Source organism: Scheffersomyces spartinae, assembly GCF_019049425.1.
Source record: "Scheffersomyces spartinae strain ARV_011 chromosome Unknown scaffold_2, whole genome shotgun sequence".
In the NCBI taxonomy this organism is placed as follows: domain Eukaryota; kingdom Fungi; phylum Ascomycota; class Pichiomycetes; order Serinales; family Debaryomycetaceae; genus Lizanozyma; species Lizanozyma spartinae.
This window is the reverse complement of record NW_025065049.1, coordinates 262168-280402: the sequence shown is the minus strand read 5'-3', so window position 1 is coordinate 280402 and position 18235 is coordinate 262168. Positions and strand designations below refer to the sequence as shown.

The 18235-nt window shown below is 37.0% G+C and overlaps 11 protein-coding genes across 11 annotated transcripts; 5 read left to right on the top strand and 6 right to left on the bottom strand.

The window, feature by feature from the left end:
* Window positions 1–100: 100 nt before the first annotated feature.
* Window positions 101–1486, top strand: APM1 (Apm1p; the record flags this gene model as incomplete). The annotated part of the gene is made up of 1 exon (XM_043192948.1): window positions 101–1486. The coding sequence occupies one exon, from the start codon at window positions 101–103 to the stop codon at window positions 1484–1486; it is 1386 nt and encodes a 461-aa protein (XP_043051336.1).
* A 133-nt stretch (window positions 1487–1619) lies between these two features.
* On the top strand, window positions 1620–2375 carry KQ657_002175 (uncharacterized protein; the record flags this gene model as incomplete). The annotated part of the gene is made up of 1 exon (XM_043192947.1): window positions 1620–2375. The coding sequence occupies one exon, from the start codon at window positions 1620–1622 to the stop codon at window positions 2373–2375; it is 756 nt and encodes a 251-aa protein (XP_043051335.1).
* A 52-nt stretch (window positions 2376–2427) lies between these two features.
* Window positions 2428–4215, bottom strand: ILV3 (dihydroxy-acid dehydratase; the record flags this gene model as incomplete). Its single annotated transcript, XM_043192946.1, has 1 exon — window positions 2428–4215. The coding sequence occupies one exon, from the start codon at window positions 4213–4215 to the stop codon at window positions 2428–2430; it is 1788 nt and encodes a 595-aa protein (XP_043051334.1).
* An 826-nt stretch (window positions 4216–5041) lies between these two features.
* PEX4 (E2 ubiquitin-protein ligase peroxin 4) lies at window positions 5042–6055 on the top strand (the record flags this gene model as incomplete). The annotated part of the gene is made up of 1 exon (XM_043192945.1): window positions 5042–6055. One exon carries the CDS (start codon window positions 5042–5044, stop codon window positions 6053–6055), a length of 1014 nt encoding a protein of 337 aa, XP_043051333.1.
* Window positions 6056–6171: 116 nt separating this feature from the next.
* RPS28_1 (40S ribosomal protein eS28) lies at window positions 6172–6572 on the bottom strand (the record flags this gene model as incomplete). Its single annotated transcript, XM_043192944.1, has 2 exons — window positions 6172–6372; window positions 6570–6572. The coding sequence occupies 2 exons, from the start codon at window positions 6570–6572 to the stop codon at window positions 6172–6174; spliced, it is 204 nt and encodes a 67-aa protein (XP_043051332.1).
* A 644-nt stretch (window positions 6573–7216) lies between these two features.
* On the top strand, window positions 7217–8206 carry KQ657_002171 (microtubule-binding protein; the record flags this gene model as incomplete). Its single annotated transcript, XM_043192943.1, has 1 exon — window positions 7217–8206. The coding sequence occupies one exon, from the start codon at window positions 7217–7219 to the stop codon at window positions 8204–8206; it is 990 nt and encodes a 329-aa protein (XP_043051331.1).
* A 1813-nt stretch (window positions 8207–10019) lies between these two features.
* Window positions 10020–10286, bottom strand: KQ657_002170 (uncharacterized protein; the record flags this gene model as incomplete). The annotated part of the gene is made up of 1 exon (XM_043192942.1): window positions 10020–10286. One exon carries the CDS (start codon window positions 10284–10286, stop codon window positions 10020–10022), a length of 267 nt encoding a protein of 88 aa, XP_043051330.1.
* A 696-nt stretch (window positions 10287–10982) lies between these two features.
* PCL7 (Pcl7p) lies at window positions 10983–13103 on the top strand (the record flags this gene model as incomplete). The annotated part of the gene is made up of 1 exon (XM_043192941.1): window positions 10983–13103. The coding sequence occupies one exon, from the start codon at window positions 10983–10985 to the stop codon at window positions 13101–13103; it is 2121 nt and encodes a 706-aa protein (XP_043051329.1).
* Window positions 13104–13311: 208 nt separating this feature from the next.
* Window positions 13312–13972, bottom strand: RPL34 (60S ribosomal protein eL34; the record flags this gene model as incomplete). Its single annotated transcript, XM_043192940.1, has 2 exons — window positions 13312–13646; window positions 13936–13972. 2 exons carry the CDS (start codon window positions 13970–13972, stop codon window positions 13312–13314), a joined length of 372 nt encoding a protein of 123 aa, XP_043051328.1.
* A 341-nt stretch (window positions 13973–14313) lies between these two features.
* On the bottom strand, window positions 14314–14921 carry MMD1 (isoleucine biosynthesis protein; the record flags this gene model as incomplete). Its single annotated transcript, XM_043192939.1, has 3 exons — window positions 14314–14642; window positions 14699–14753; window positions 14817–14921. 3 exons carry the CDS (start codon window positions 14919–14921, stop codon window positions 14314–14316), a joined length of 489 nt encoding a protein of 162 aa, XP_043051327.1.
* Window positions 14922–15098: 177 nt separating this feature from the next.
* Window positions 15099–18077, bottom strand: KQ657_002166 (CCR4-NOT core subunit; the record flags this gene model as incomplete). The annotated part of the gene is made up of 1 exon (XM_043192938.1): window positions 15099–18077. One exon carries the CDS (start codon window positions 18075–18077, stop codon window positions 15099–15101), a length of 2979 nt encoding a protein of 992 aa, XP_043051326.1.
* Window positions 18078–18235: the final 158 nt, after the last annotated feature.

Sequence of the window (18235 nt, the reverse complement as noted above, 5' to 3'; positions counted from 1 at the left end):
AAGCACAGGTTGGCAATTCTACACTACAATGGAAAGTAGTACTAACAAACGTTGCCAAATAATATTGAAGATCCCTCGCAAGTAGCTGATCCAATAAACCATGGCATCGCAATTGCATTTCCTTGACATCAAAGGGAAGACACTTCTTTCACGAGATTACAAAGGAGATGTTGCCACAGATGCCATTGACCAATTTCCACTTTTACTTTTACAAAGTGAAAACGAAGAAGATGAAAGTCAATTCAAACCTTATTTGTCACACCAAGGAGTTCACTACGTGTATATACAACATAATAATCTTTATTTGTGTGCTTTGACCAAGAAGAATGAGAATATTATGGCAATGATTGTATTTTTAAGTAAATTAATTGAAGTATTAACTCAATATTTCAAATCACTTGAAGAAGAGAGTATTCGGGATAATTTTGTTATAATATATGAATTACTTGATGAAATGATGGATTTTGGAATCCCTCAAACCACTGATACAAAGATTCTTAAGGAATATATTACTCAAGATTATTATAAATTGATTAGAAAGGCTCGTAAGGCTGATCCCAATGCTGATTCTAATACTTTTGTTCAACCGCCTCCTGCAGTCACTAATGCCGTATCATGGCGTAAGGATGGTATTGTTTATAAGAAGAACGAAGCATTTTTGGATGTTGTGGAACTGATCAATATGTTAATCAATGCCAATGGTCAAGTACTTAATAGTGAAATTTTAGGAGAAGTGAAAATGAAATCACATTTAAGTGGGATGCCTGATTTACGACTTGGTTTAAATGATAAAGGTATATTTACCGGTAGTGGTGGAGGATTAGGAGATGCAAGTGCAACAGAGGATGGTAAAAGTATTGAAATGGAAGATATCAAATTTCATCAATGTGTTAGATTATCAAAATTTGAAAATGATCGTATTATAACTTTTATTCCACCAGATGGTGATTTCACACTTATGTCTTACCGGTTATCACTGGCTCAATTTCTTATGAAACCATTAATCTTAGTCACATGCAAAACGAAAATTCATAAACATTCACGTATTGAGATTCTTTGTTCTGTTAAGGCTCAAATAAAGAAAAAATCAACAGCTAATAATGTGGAAATTGTTATTCCTTTACCTGAAGACGCTGATACTCCTAAATTTACACCTGAATATGGTTCAGTGAAATACGTGCCTGAAAAGAGTTGTCTTATATGGAAATTAAAGACATTTGCTGGAGGGAAACAATATCATATGCGAGGTGAAATGGGTCTACCAGCGGTAGAAGATGATACTGATCGTACTCTTGGTAATAAATTTGGTAATGGGTTAGTTTCAAAGAAACCTATCAAGGTTAACTTTTCTATTCCATATTTTACCACTAGTGGAATCCAAGTACGGTATTTACGGATTAACGAGCCTAAATTACAATACCAATCGTATCCTTGGGTCCGCTACATCACTCAATCGGGTGATGATTACACTGTACGGATGAAATAGTTAGCGTAAGAACATAATAGAATATATCATACGATAGTAACCTTGTAATCAGCAGCGTGGTTTCAGGTTTAATAAAATTATTGTCTCAGATCTCACTGTGGAAAATCAACCATCATCTCTTCCCATCAACATTATGGACCCCAAACTAGAAAGAGAAATAGTTACTTATGGAGTTCATCATCTTCTAAAGGACATACTGATCCTGAAGAGTGCATTGAAGAAGTATCCATCTCTCACCAAACATAATGAAGCCAAACTTGTTAAGCTACTTCTTGAGGGCCGCCTGCTACAAAAGAATGCATTCCTAAAGACGTATCAACAGCGGAAGAAGAACACCGATCAACTCTTTGTTATCATGAATGATGTTCTCAAGGGTATTGAACGTGAATATAATACCGATCAGGAATCTACAAATGATCAGGGCCATACTAGTGCTTTAAATTCTCAATACATTAGTCAAAGATATCTTGCGGACAAGTATATCCGAGAAACTATAATGACAAACGAGGATTCTCGACACCGAATCATATCGGTGATAAGAAACCAACTCAAGTTCCAAAAGGAATACGAAGAGAGTAGAAGACGATTAATCGAAGGGGCCACTGGTGAAGGTCCACTGGGGGTCCGACTTTCAAAGCTTGCCAACCATAATAAACTGATCAATGAGACAAAATTGAAAGGAATCATTGATCAATTCGATGCTGAGTTTTACGATAAGTGTACAAGTATGGCACAGGAAACTTGTCAGACCCTTACAAAGTTGGGTATACCCTTCTTTAGTATTCATAAGGAGTATCAGTATCCAACATTAGATCAGGATAAGGCATACATAATGAGCTACTTGATGCACGTATTTAAGGATGAAATCGAGCCAATTAATGAGGATTAAACATGATAATATTTATTAGTATAATAATTTGATGTACTTCTTATGTTGTTGCTTAAAGATCAGTAACACAACCCTTGGAAGCATCAGATACCAACTTAGCATACTTGGATAAAGTACCTCTGGTATATCTTGGAGCAGGAGCAGTCCAACTCTTCTTTCTTTCAGCTAAGACATCTTCACTAACCATTAAGTCAATCTTATTGTTATCAGCATCAATGACAACTTCATCACCATCATAAACCAAAGCGATTGGTCCACCTTCAGCAGCTTCGGGTACAATGTGACCAATCAAGAACCCATGAGATCCACCAGAAAATCTACCATCAGTCAACAAGGCAACATCCTTACCCAAACCGTAACCCATTAATGCTGAAGAAGGCTTCAACATTTCAGGCATACCTGGACCACCCTTTGGACCTTCATATCTGATAATACAAACGGTTTTTTCACCCTTTTTGATTTCACCATTTTCTAAGGCTTTAATGAATAAATGTTCATCATCAAACACCCTTGCCTTACCTTTAAAGTAAGTACCTTCCTTACCGGTAATCTTACCAACAGACCCACCAGGAGCCAAAGTACCCTTTAAGATTTGCAAATGACCATTTGGCTTCAATGGGTTAGACAAAGGCATAACAATGTCTTGGGATTGAGGTAAACCAGGAAGCTTTTCCAAATTTTCTTTGATGGTCTTACCAGTGACAGTGATTTGAGAACCATCAAGTAAACCTTCAGCCAATAATAACTTCATAACAGCTGGAGTACCACCATATTGTTGTAAGTCAGCCATAACATATTTACCAGAAGGTCTGAAATCAGCCAATAAAGGTGTGTTATCAGAGATTCTTTGGAAATCATCAACAGTTAATTCAACACCAACAGAATGAGCAATGGCAATCATATGCAAAACAGCATTAGTTGAACCACCAGTAGCAATAATATAAGTAATGGCATTTTCAAATGCCTTCTTGGTCATAATGTCTCGTGGTTTCAAATCCAAAGCCAATAAGTTTTTGATAGCTTCACCAGATGCAGCACATTCAGCCTTCTTTTCAGCAGAAATAGCAGGAGCAGAAGAAGAGTATGGTAAAGTCATACCCATAACTTCAGAGGCTGAAGCCATCGTGTTAGCAGTATACATACCACCACAAGAACCAGGACCAGGACATGCATGTCTGACGATATCAACTCTTTCATCTTCGGTGATTTCGTTAGCTAAAAATTGACCATATGATTGGAATGCCGAGATGATATCAATGTTCTTGGGAACATTTGAAGATCCACAAGTAGGGGAACCTGGCATAGTTGTACCACCATAGACCATAAGTGAAGGTCTGTTATGTCTTCCCATGGCAATCAAAGTACCAGGCATATTCTTGTCACAAGATGGAATGGCAATCCCACCATCATACATTTGAGCCATCATGATAGTTTCAAAAGAATCTGCAATGATTTCTCTTGATTGTAAGGAATAACGCATACCATCAGTCCCGTTAGAAATACCATCGGAAACACCAATAGAATTGAATTGCATGGCTTTTAAACCTGCATTATTAACTGCGGCAGAACATTGGTTGTTTAATTCCATTAAATGCATATTACAAGGGTTACCAGACCACCACACAGACCCAACACCAATTTGGGCCTTGTTCATATCTTCTTCTTGGAACCCGGTAGCATAAAGCATTGCTTGCGAGGCACCTTGTGATTTGTCTTCAGTAATAAGACTGGAGTATTTGTTCAATTTCTTTTCCAATTGTATGGTGGATTGTGAAAATTGTCTGATTCTTGCCATACGGGCAAAATGGTGCACATGCTGTGCTCTTGAAACTGCGCTCATGTCTGATTTAATGAATTGGTCTCAGGATATCAGTCACTTGCAAAGAATGTATTCATGATAACCGACTTCTTTTAATGTACGAAAATTTTTCAGACATACAAAACGTTCTACGTGAGTCATTACAGGCCTGAATCGGCCCGACTCAAAACCCGATACGGAAAGCGGTGTCTTGAGTTTGTCATCATGCGACATTTCTGGACGAATCAACTATCAGGAATTGGTCATATGTGGGTGTGAGTTATTAACCATCAATGCCAGCCAAAACAATTGGCTTGGAACATAGACATTAAGTTACGTAATAAAAGAGCTCAAGAAAGTGACTAAATAAAATTCTTGAAGGGCTGCTACTGCAAATAGTCAGTAATGACTTAAATTGAATACTTGGCGGATAATATTAGATTTATTGTCATACCTTCCAATTATGACACATTCAGGCTATGATTACTATAATTATCCAGGTTATAAACACTCTTAATCGAGAATCTTGCTATAGTGAACTCCATAATGGCATTAGAATGGTCATTCCAAAAACGTTTATGTTCTACCAAAATGCATAAGAGATGACCATAATAGCCGTGGCCCACAAAAGTTGCCTAATTGGGATTCCCCCCACTACCCAAGTCTCAATTTTCACAAGTCAGTCACAAACTTTAAGGCTCCGAGGAACGGTCGGAGTTACACCTGTATGTCGGATTTTCTATGGAATATGAAACTTGATAGCCTCTGAATCAACATATAAAGATTCAGCATATGCACAGTTATGTAAGTATTTTGGACTGGTGCTTGTTTATTTTTGATTGAACTCATATACTACTTTCCTTACAATATGGCAGAGAAAAGACTTTTACAAGAGCTTAACCTGCTAAACAGAGCAGGTCCATCGAAAACCAACCCTCAGATTATTGAATTGGCCCCCATAGATTCTAATGAAAGTTTATTGGAATGGCATGCAGTTATTGCTAAGCAAACTAAAGAAGATTCCCCTTATTACTATAATGGACAATGGAACCTTTTAATTAGCGTGGGAAGAGATTACCCAATGAAACCTCCAAGTATACGTTTTGATTCTTCTACTCCAATACATCATCCCAATATTAATTTGAACACTGGAGAAATATGCCTTGATATTCTCAAATCCGATGCTTGGTCTCCAGCTTGGAATTTGGTGAATTTGGTTGGTGCAGTTTTACTCTTATTAGACGATCCCGAACCTGATTCACCTTTAAATATTGATCTGGCTAATTTATTTCGGTATGATAAAGTTGCTTTTGAAAGTATAATACAGTTTACTATGTGGAAATATGGAACTTTCTGTGATTCTCGTGCTAAAGATCATTCTGGAATCAAGCTTGTTAAAGGTGTAAGCTTGGAAGATTCATATGTATTTGTGAATCCTTTTGCACAACCAGAACAAGCTCATAAAGTGGAGGAAAGCTCAATTAATATAGAGGTAGCTTCAAATTCAAAAGAGAATAGTGAGATTGTGCTTGAGGAAGAAACTACTTCACAACCACAAGAAGAAGAAGAAGAAGAAGAAGAAGAAGAAGAAGAAGAAGAAGATAAAGAAGAAGTAGTAATACCAAAAGTGAATATTCAACAGCCTGAACAAGAGCATTTCGAAGAAAATGAAGCAGATGATGTGGCTCTAGGAGATACTACAATTGATACTTCAACAGATGTTAGTAGTGCTCTATCACTGACCACAGACCAGGTTTCTGATTTAAATACTACTAAGGATTCTAAAATGAAAAGAACAACTTCCATTAAAAAGTCATTATCCTCAGCTTTGAGGAGAGACAAGAAAAAGAAGAGCAAGAGCAAGAGTAAAACCAAATCTTAAACTTTTAACTTCGAGTAAATCTACTTTATTCATTCCTTTCCCAATAATGCCAAAAACTTATATTAGATGTGTATATTCATGTATAATGATAATGATATAATAGCAATATAGCAAGATTAACGCAATCTTCTGGCTTCTCTCTCGGATTCCATCAAGCACAAGATGTCATTTTCTCTGACTGGACCCTTAACGTTTCTGACGATGGTTCTGGAAGCATCTTCCAAGAACTCAACTCTGACTTGGGTGACACCACCTCTAGAACCGGTTCTACCCAAAACCTTGATGACCTTAGCCAATGTAACAGGAGTCTTAGTATCCTATAGAAAAATATTGTTAGTATCTTCAGTTCATAGCTTTATTCATAGAATTATTCATAGTGGATGAGTTCGTGTGACTTTTAGATAGCTAGGCTATTGGCACAGTATTTCACATTTCACGACATGAACATTTTATAAGTCGTATGTGTTGTAGACGAGTTCCACTATGTTCTAAAATGTTGGTGGGGGGTACATACCATTTTTGCTAGTATTTAATGATATATGTAAATCCTTTCAACTAAGAGTTTTTCAAGTTCCTCTTGTAAAGTCATTTGTAAAAGTGAAAAATTTTTTTCCTTCCTGTTTTTCCAAGCTGCAATGTTTCCTGTGTGTAGCGAGCAAAATCGTGTTATTACCGAGAACAGACCTTCAAAAATTTGTCACTCTGATTTGATCACCTGACTTTGACCGGGTAACTTGTATTGCGAAAGAAGTAGTTTCAGTCACAGTCAGCTTCTACAGTATTATTGTAATGTGGAGTACAATTGTATATTTAAACCATAAAATTGAAGATATAAATGCAATCCTGTGATTGTACGTAATCATGTAATCTTTGATAATGGCGTATAGTTGTTAAGACTTACAGTCATTCCACTGTATCTTCTCCATCAGGTATCAGAGTCGAACCAGGTATCAAATATGTGTTACAAAACCGCTGATGTGACGAAGAAGAGTCTCCGAAGGCTTGTATAAACAAAACAATAACTACGGTGGAAGGTCCATCAAAACACGAATAAAAAACTTAACCAGATATACTTAGGTAACTCAATCAGTCTGATATAGGGTTTGGCATCTCTTTACTACCGCAAGTCCAATTTCCCTTGTCTTTGTTTTATTTTTAACCATGGCATCTAGATCGGAATTGATTCAATGGTTGAACACTACTTTGGAACTTAACTATACCAAGGTTGAGCAATGTGGTAGTGGTGCAGCATATTGTCAATTAATGGATTTGATTTATGGAGGAGTTCCAGTTCATAAGGTGAAATTTGAATCTGCTCATGGCGAGTATGATTATCGTCATAATTTCAAGATCTTACAAGCGTCATTCACTCGTAATCATATTACCAAAGTTATAGATGTGGAAAAGTTGATCAAATGTCGGTTACAAGATAATTTGGAACTTCTTCAATGGTTCCGCAAACATTGGATGGACAATAATCAAGGTGTTAACCCTACCTACGAACCTAAGACTAGAAGAAAAGCACTGACAGGGAATAGTACCAGTGAACTTACCATTCCCAAAACAAGAGGAAGAATCAATCCACTGTTGCATGATACGCCATCAAGAAATGTCAGTACTAGTTCTGTGAATAGTGTAAGATCTTCAGGAAAAGCCTCCACTTCGGGTCCAAATTCTAGAAGAAGTACACTTACAGGTTCTCGTTCCAGTACTAACATCATTGTTAACGGAGGTGAATCAAATGGTTCTAGACGTTCAATAGTACCATCTGGAAGCAATTCAACTCTTCGGAAAGTATCCACAGAAGTCGCAGATGATGGAGCGAAACAATTGATGCAAAGAAAGATTGATACGCTTCAATCTCAAGTGAATCTGTTGACCGAAGAACTAAAGGAAACTACAGTTTCTGCCGAGTCTTTGGAAACTGAACGAAACTTTTATTTCAATAAATTAAGAGATATTGAAATTCTCACTCAAAACATCAAAGATGGTCAAGAAAACGACAAATACCCTGAATTAACAAGATTAACTGTTATGGAATATAATGATAAAATACAGGAAATCCTTTACTACACTGAAGAAGGATTCCATATATCAGAAACAGCTGATAACATGGAGCAAGATGTTGATATTGAAGATGAAATGTTTTAGTACTACTATGGGCCGTCGATGTGCAGGATATTCTTTCAACATTACACAAACTTTAAGTCAGGGGCCTGATTCCATAATAGGCATCTGTTCACGAAGAAGCAAAGCCACCAAAGCCGTTTACGAAGACCTTGGTAATTATCACCAACTTCATACAACGAAGGTACAATAGGGTTAAGCTCTATAATGTTACATGTATTACAGCTTCCATTTTCGTTTCACCTTTCACAGTTATCGTCGTCTTCAAATAAGAGTACAAGGCTTAAACCTTCAAAGGTGATATTTTCTTTTTTTTTTTCCGCTCCCCCCCCACACCGTTTCATTTCGTTGTCACCTACTTTAGAATTAAAGGCATCTCTTGCGATGAGTTGCACGTGACCATCATGACAACAAAATTTTTGAAACTATGATTCCACCTACTAAATATCAAACAGTATGTCACTCATAGGAACAAAAAAATTAGTACCAGCTATAGTGAACTTCATTTGAAAAGGAATTTGTGGGATTTGAAGAAGAACTTGGTTATCTTGAAGATCCTTTGGTTGTTTAGGTGAGAGATAACAGTCACGTATTCTAAAATTTCACAGAGAATAAGAACGTAATATGACAGGAACAGATTACAGAGAGCCGCAGTCTTACATCCCAGCAGCATCAGTGCACCATCATCATCACCATCACATTCATTATAATGATAATAAAAGTCATGCCAATCAGTATAAACCTCGATATAACCATCAGCAACATCAGCAAAATCATTCACTCCAATCCAATGGTATAATTAAAGATAATGAGCGTCATTTAGTTGTGAAGAAGCAATATTACGATGATGGACGGTATTTGCCGCATGAAACTGTGACATCCGATGTATGTAAAATATGTGGGAGCCATTTGACAAGTGAGCATTCGTGTCAACAACACACATGTGAATGGCAGACGACAAAAGACATGTCATTCTCAAAACATCAACAAATTCAACTTTTGGAGGCCGCTGCAATTCTTGTTGATATGATGAAAGCCAATAACCACGACATACCATTGTCACATTCACCTAGACCTTCTCTAGTGTTCAAAGCAGCAACTGTGTCACCTCTGAATAAATCACAGTACTCAGTGAGAAGAACATCGGAATCCGTATCTCCACCCATGAAGAAGGTTAAGAAGGATGTACGATTTCGCAACCGGAGACTTTCATCTTCAGCTACTTACAGGAAAAAGGAACGTAAACTCCCCACGATTTCGGAAGAGGGAGTTGTGCTTTCCGACTCTCCCTTAATGGAAGAATAGAAGGATGTGTTTATCGTTATTTAATATTTATTAATGGGGTTAGCTGAATTATTTATTATGTACATAGTTTCAATTTCAATATTTGATTTGTTGTGCGGGTAACCCAGTGATATTAGTAGTTTGAGAGAGCAAGAGAAAGAAAAAAAAAAGAGCCTTGATTTCAACCAACTTACTACTTTTTTCTGTATCAAACACCCCATAATGTTTTGGCGTGATCTGTTCAAAGATCAGACATCTTCTCTTTGACGAACCGTCTTGGCAAGTCGCTTGAAGCAGGATATTGTGGGCGTAGTCTCGAGCTTTCGCTCGTGATTATGATGTGTTAGTATAAAGAAAACTTAAGTGCATCATAGTACATCTCGTATTGGGACATTAAGTCCCGTACTTCCCACCATGGGGTGTCTCCAAGAACACAAACATGACATAACATAACATTAAATCCATTATTTATTAGACATTGTAGAAGAAATTGTATATACAAGAGCTTATATGGGATAAGACTATTTGATCACGTCTATTTATCACCATCAGTTTATTTATCATCATCAGCAGTAATCACTTTAGATTGCAAAGGTTGAACCAGTTCGAACTTCTCTTTCAATGCTTGCTGTTCAATATGATCTTGTTGGTTGAGGATTTGTTTACGGTTGAGTTCTTTCATTCTCATACGTTCTGCATCTTTGATGGGACCTTGTCTTAAAGCAGCTCTTTCCACTTGTTGAGAGTAGTTGATGAAAGCAAAAGCTCCTACGGCAAAAGCAATAGATGCACCAAAAGTGACTTTAGATGCAGTAGACATATTAACACCTTAGTATTGAATAGTAATCGAACAAGGTGATTTGTTAATGGAATAGTGTGGTGAATTTGTTTGGCCAGTTTTCATTACAGCCAGTTTACGTACATGAACCGTTTGGAAGCGATAATCGGCCTTGAGTTAAACAAACTCACCAGCGATACAGGCCTCGAGAATTAATAAACACGAACATAAAAGTTACAGCTATAATAAGAGGTACGGCTATACATCTATACTCATATATATATTAGTAGTATATAATTCTATTTTACAAGCAGTATATACTAATAAGTGCTTGATAGTGTGCTGTATTGTGTACATTGACTGACTTCTATACCGAACAGCAGCCGTATTCATCTACCACGTGACCAAATCCCCCGCTGTTGTTGGAACAAAAAGTAATCAACGACTCCACCAGTATCTTCGTTACCATAGTTCAACAAGCAATTAGACACCAAGTATAGGTTGCGGTGACGGCATTGGTATACTCGGTATTGTAGCCAGATTTATACACAGCCCTTTACTTGATTGGTCAGAGCCTACATTTTTTTTAGATTTATCCTGGCAGCCTAATTTTATTTATACCACTACTATCCGTAATATTATAAGATCATCTTAAGATTGGTTGAGTGGATCTTTTTAAGTCTTATTGCATTGGGTTATAGCTTTTTCCCCATACGTTATAACGAATATCATAAAAGTATGAGTTCTATTGAAACTGGAAGTTCAAGACAAACAGACACCGGAGCAAAGACAGTGTCAAATTTGACTAAAAACTTGATGTCTTCCTCCAACTCTGGAGCTTCCTCTTATGATGAACTGAATGAAAACCGTCATCATCATCATCATCATCAACTGCAACTTATAATGCAACAAGATGAATACCAGGACCAACAAGAACTGCAAGAACTGCAACAGCATGATCATCCACAACACGGCCAACACCAAGCTGAACAACACTTGTATTCTATTGAGCTGGCATCTCAATTCTCTGCTCAACCTGCTCCTCCCAGCTACTCTGCATCAGTCTACTCCAATAATAACAAGTTCATTCCATCTAAATCAGGCGAATACTATAGGCATACACCTAATGTATCTTCTTTACCAATGCAATCATCGTTTAGTGGCTCTTATCAGCCGAATGATTATATCCCTTCCAGTCACAATACTCCCACGGCAATTTCAACTTCATATTCCTCCAATCATTCATCCTACGCTCCTGTTTTGAATACTCAACAACAACAACAACAACAACAACAACAACAACAATCTTTCCAACCTAATGCTTCTCAAAATCTATTTACTAATGTGTCAGGAGGCTCTGGGTCCGCTAGTTTCAAGCCTGCAACTACAAACTTTATGCCTCAACCTTCAATGGCCACTACCAACATCTCTATGGACTCCGCTAATTCCAACAACTCAATTCTCAGCACCTCAGCGTCATCCAACATGTCTCTGTCGTTTGTTTCGAATCCCCATGTTGTTCATACCCCCGTCAATCCGTATCAGAGATCTTCACTTTCAAGTTCCATACCGTTCACTTCTTCTTTGGGTCAACCCCCTGGTCAAGGAAGACCTTCTATTAACAGAATGCCATCAATTGGGGACCAAACCATTGGAGGAACTTCACTGTCTTTGACTTCAACCCCACCAACATTCAATCATCATAATGCTGCTCATTCCTTACCTACCACTAGTTCCTTCATCCCCCAACATCATCAAACAATACCAGCATTACCACCTCAAGCCACTCATTTAGCCAAGTTGAACAACCACCATCATCACAATCAATCCCCAGACTTAGCATCTAATCTGCCCTATAATCCTTCCCCCGAGGTTCCGCCATTTGTGTACAATCCTGAGCCTGATCATTATATGACTTACAGTGAGTTTTTGGTAAATGTATCACTTAAAGATCAAACTAATAGTGCTACTGGAGAAGGGGAGGAGCACTTAAACATTGTTGAGTATCCAGTGGAAGATTTGATTTTAATGTTATCATGTCTTTTAACCAAGATTATTGAAGCCAACGATAAGTTGCATCCTAATCATTTTGACAAGACTATTGCCCACAGACAACGGTTGAAGGAGGAGAGACGAATAAGACGATTGAACCGGATGAATGGAACTACAACCAATAGAGAATCCGGAAATGAACCAGGAATTGTGGATGAAGACTTTGATTTTGATAACAGCAATAATAACAATTACAATAATAATAATGATTCAGATGATGAAGAAAATGAAATGGAAAATAAGTATTTGGCCAATGTTCTTGCCTTTCATGGAACCAATATCCCCACTATTACATTACATGCATATTTGACCCGAGTTTTAAAGTATTGTCCTGTGACCAATGAGGTGTTTCTTTCCCTTTTAGTTTACTTTGATCGAATTGCTAAGAAGGCCAACAATTTGAAGAAGAAAGACGTCAACAATAATAATAATGGCAATAATAGCGGTGATAAAGATAATAATGAAATGGAACAATTATTTGTTATGGATTCCTATAATATCCATCGATTAATTATTAGTGGGATAACTGTTAGTTCCAAGTTTTTCAGTGATATTTTCTATAAGAATTTACGATATGCTAAAGTTGGTGGATTACCTTTGGAAGAGCTCAATTATTTGGAGTTACAATTTCTTTTACTTTTGGATTTCAAATTGATGATTCTGGTGGAAGATTTACAAAATTATGCTGATTTATTGCTTAGGTTCTGGAAACGGGAACAAATGGCTAAACAGTTGACTCATGTTCAGCAAATGCAAGATCAACTGCAGCAAATGCAACAACTGCAACAAGAAGCGGGCACTCAGTAGTCAATTCTATGCTCAGTAGGGTAGCACCGCTTCTTGAAAAACATACTACTATGTTTGGTGATTTTATTTCTTGATTAGATTTAATGTTAATTTAATAGTTTTATTACGAGACTCATAAGCTATCTTACAAATGTGTATTAGAAAACGTGCTAGAAGTTACCATAATAATTAAAAATACATGATTTTAGTATCATAAAGTTGACCTAGTTTATTTCTTACCAGTCTTCTTGGTAGCAGCCTTCTTTTCCTTGTCTTCTTGTTCCTTCAAGACTCTCTTAACAATCTTTTGTTCTTCAATCAAGAAAGCTCTGACAACTCTTTCCTTGACACAGTTGGCACATCTGGAACCACCGTAAGCTCTGGAAACAGACTTGTGGGTTCTAGAAACAGTGGCAAATTGTCTTGGTCTCATGGTAGAAACACCAGCCAAAGCAGATCCACAGTCACCACACTTGACTCTGGAAGCAGCCTTCTTAACATGTTGGGCAACCAACTTTCCACCTGGGGTCTTGACGACCTTGATCTTGTTAGATCTGGTGTTGTCTAAATCAGTTAGTATAATTGAACTCGATGATAATTTCACATCCATGACAGTCGGTGAAGTGAATATTGTATACGATTTATGGGAATTGGATCTGACATATCATGTCATTTGATAAGGAAATGTGCAAGCCAATCATGGGAACCACTGTAATGTCCACTAAAATAGTACCAGTCATAATACTCATTAAAAGTACCAGTCATAATATGGGATCTTTCTGCTGTGCATCTACTTCCATGTATTTGTCCACTGTTCTGCCATCGATGTGTCTGTTAACATGTTTAAACATACAAGGATTTCTTCTTCTGTAGGTAACACGTTGAGCCATTTTTGAAGATAGTTTCTATGCTGTAGAAGGGAAGATCTTTAGTAAGTGATTTTAGTATATTTCAAGTTTGATAAAAATTTCAATCACCACTCGGTATTGCCAGAGAAGATTGAGACCCCCATCAAGTGCCCATACAAAATCCTGCATTTTGGAGTCGCGCTAGAAAAATTTTCAACAATCTCGACACAGTCACTAGGGTATGGTATAGTCACGTGAAAGCCCTAATGGGACTCTAAGTACTGTATGAAGATGGTTTATCCGATACTGATATGCATACAACAACAGTTACAGTTAGTCTTATCCATGATTATGCTATATATTCGTATACTAAGCTAACTCTATTATAAGTTGGACTTGTCCTTTTCGATGGCAACAACTTCCATTTCCAAGGCAACACCTAAAGGTAATTCTTTAACTGCAACACATGATCTGGCTGGCTTATGTTCACTAAAGTACTTTGCGTACACCAGATTGAATTCACCAAATTGAGTCTTCATATCAGTTAAAAAGATATTGGCCTTAACGATATGCTTCATAGAAGAGTTGGAAGCTTCCAAGATGTTTGCAACATTTTGAAGTACTTGTTCTGCTTGTTCAGCAATGGTTGGATTACCTGGTAATGGTTTATTTTGTGGGGTGTAAGGAATTTGACCAGAAACGTAAATAAACCCTTTAGCTGTTAGTATCTTACTATCATTAACGTTTAGTTTGTAATATCATACATACCATTGACCTTAACAGCTTGCGAATATGAAGCTGCTGGTGGGGGAGCATTAGCTGTCTTGACCTTTGGAAGTGTTAGTAATTAACTCAATTGAAGTTTAAATCAATATAAGCAACATACTGGAGTGATGGTGGAGCTCATTCTTTTAGCACTGATCAAAGTTCTAACCAAAGAGTTACGTCCTTGCATTAGTGAAGATTGGTAATAGAGGGTAAGATTAGTCATAATTGATCTACGATCAACATTTTCTCAACAATTGAGGGGGGAACACAAATGCCCATGTCACGTGATCTCGGCATCTAATATCCGTGGAATTTATACAAGTTTACATAAAATTACATTATTACTGTACTCTGTAATATCTGATTATCTTTATATGACTGTCTTGTATTCTATCCTGTATTATTTATGTTTTGACTTCTTCTTCTTCTTTTTCTTATTCTTCTTGTTCTTTGATGAGGCTGCAGATGAATATTCCATTTCTCCATTGAGAAATTTATCATTGAATTCAGAATCAATGGAATCTTCAATTTGGTTCTGCTTTCCATCCGGCTCTTCATTGATCACTTGAGTCTTGGCTAGTGCGCTGCCAATATACTTGTCCACTTGTATGAATAATAAAACCGGTATGACCTCAATATAGGAAAACACATTGAAATAAGTGAAAAATAGCCTCAACGTTTGCCAATGATCAAGCCCCTTAGGAAAAGGTAGCACATCTTCTGGAACGAACGAAAAGTTTAATCTGATTTGAACTGCTTTTGAAAGGTCTGCAAATCTGTAAAATGTTACTAAATCACTGTGATCTTCTTTGGTGCTTCTAGGTCTTCGTAACCCATATCGTCTATCTGAAGTCAAAATTCTAGTGAGATCTTCAAGATAATTTTCTGGTAACTCTTCCTTAAAATTAGCTAATGCTAATTTTGCTGAAGAAACGTCCAAAGGTTCACCCATTTCAAATTCTAGAACTTCAGTCTCCTGTTCTTCATCATTTTTGTTCAATGCAACATTACCATCAATACCATAAGTATGTCTTCTAATTGAAAAGTATAACTCCCTGGCAGCAGGTATGCTAATCCATCCAACTAACAATGAAAGCAAGTCATGAGCATAGTCATCAAGATAATCTGTATCATCACCTCGTGGTCGAAGATCAATGGTCCCTCTTTCAATAAGACTTCGAATCATTAAGCATAAAACTTCAATAAATCTCTTCTTCAGATTCACTAACCCATTCGAACCATCATCTATATCGTACAAAAATGAATGTACATTGGTGAAAAGCAGATGAAGCAACATCAGCACTTCAACATCACTAAGAATAACATGATCTCCTTCTCTCGTAAACTCCAAATCATCCTCATGATCTTGACCTCTTAAATTGGTCAACAACTCAAAAATATAATTCAACAAAAGTAATGAATAATTGACATTATTCGTTAAAAACCACACAAATGTTCGACGGTATCCTTGGCACATAAACATTTCATCCATTAATTTGCAAGTAAGTTTGGTATGTAATCCCAACATCACTTCAAAATTAGTAATGGGGTATAATTGTATTGGTGATGTCAGCATATTCTCATAAGTACACAGAGTCCAAAACTCATAGATCCTATCAGGAGTTATACCATTGAACTCAATCCCACGCTCTTCTGCTCTTATAGCGAATGCAATTGTATTTATTATACGTTTCCCTTCTTCATGCAAAAGTTCTTCATCACCTCCAACTTTAAGCATCCTTCGAAATACTTGTTCAAGATCACTCCAACTCTGATAAAAATATCTTTTGTCTTCAGGTTTTTGCAGCTCCTTTTCGAATTTAGCAGTTGGTAGACGGTTTAGACCTCTCGCTTCATCTCTCCAATCCCTACCCAAATGATCAGTTTCAATAGCTTCACTATCCAGTACTCTCATTGGTAACGATGAAGCTCTTATAAGGTCATTATTATTAATATTTTCTTTATGTGCTTCTTCTTCTGCTCGCCCAACTTCTTCTCCTTTAACCCCATTTTCCACTTCATCATCGTCCTCATCAACTTCTTCTTCTTCTTCTCCAGTTCCTTCCCCTCCTTCATACTCTATTTCTGAATCTGCATAATCTCTTTCAAGAATATACCGAATGTCTTCATCAAATTGATCATCGTAATCCAAATCAACTAGCAAATCACCCAATTGACCCAAGTTCTTTTCTCTATTCAACCTTCTTACATCTGCACGGGAACTTATATCAAATTCACTCTTATTGTTCTTTTCCCACATTGGTAATGGTAATGAACCAGCAATCAAATAGTATTGAGCCATTATTATCATTCTCATATCTACCAGTAAAGCTCCTCCATTCAGACACTCTCTTGCTAGTGGTTCCATAAAGTTAAGCAAGGTTTCGGCTTTAATATCATGATTAATTAGTACGGTGAGATTGTCTTCGTCTTCGTCTTCGTCTTCTTCTTCACCTTCTTCATCATCTTCTATTTCTTCTTCTATTTCTTTTCCGTAATCTTCTCGTAAGGAGCGGAGGTACCTTTTGGCCACACCTGACCCTTGATCACTATCCCATAAGGTCAGTGATGGGTTCTGGTTAAGGATGTAAGCCAAAGTACATCGTATAGCACTGGTACCTTTCATCAATATTTTAATCAAGTCATATGCATTCTGATATTCATATGAATAAAATTGATAGGTATCAATACCTTCCAAAGTTAAAAGCAATATCAAGGTATGAGTGAGAGACTTCCATAGTCTCACCATATAATTAACATATGGATTCAATGATAAGTTATAACCATCTGGATTATGAGGATCAACAAAGCACTTGAACATTGCCATATGTAAGATACACAGGGCAGTTTGTATTAATCGTATGGTTTCAAAGTCTTGTAATAGTGGCTGTTGCCAATGGTGGAATAGCTTCTTAACCAGTTCCAAAGAGTCAATATCACAATATCGAAGGCCCACTTCATCATTCAACTGTAGAAGTTTATTGAGCTCTTGTACTATTATAAAGAATTTGGTTGAGATGGCAAATTTCATGGTATTGCAATCAACATTTTTGAAATCAGGTTGGTTCTCTGTTTGAGTAGAATAATATTGATACGTTAATGCCATTAACGCATCTGCTAGTAGGTCTAAACTAAGCACCACTTCATCATTCTCTTCTGGTTGAACATAAGGGTCACTCAAATACATCACCATATAAAACACCATCGTGAGCTCTTCATCATGCTTTAATACCCCTATGCTATTGATAAGTTTTTGATGAAGACGAGGCAATTGTGTAGTGGTGAAATGGTCCCAACCCAATTCCTTAGTGGAAGGATAGATTCTGGAATATTCCTCTTCTTCTCCGGGTAACTTATTTGGGTAGTATTCGGTGTTCATTGTATCGTACCATATTTCAAGGTTAAGTTGTATAGATTGTTAGTAGTAGTAGGAGGAGGAGTAGTTAACTTACTTACCAATTGTCTTTTGTTAGGTAAAAATCACAACTTGTAATGGTAACTGCACTACTTTGTTGATGATGGAAGCATAGTATTATT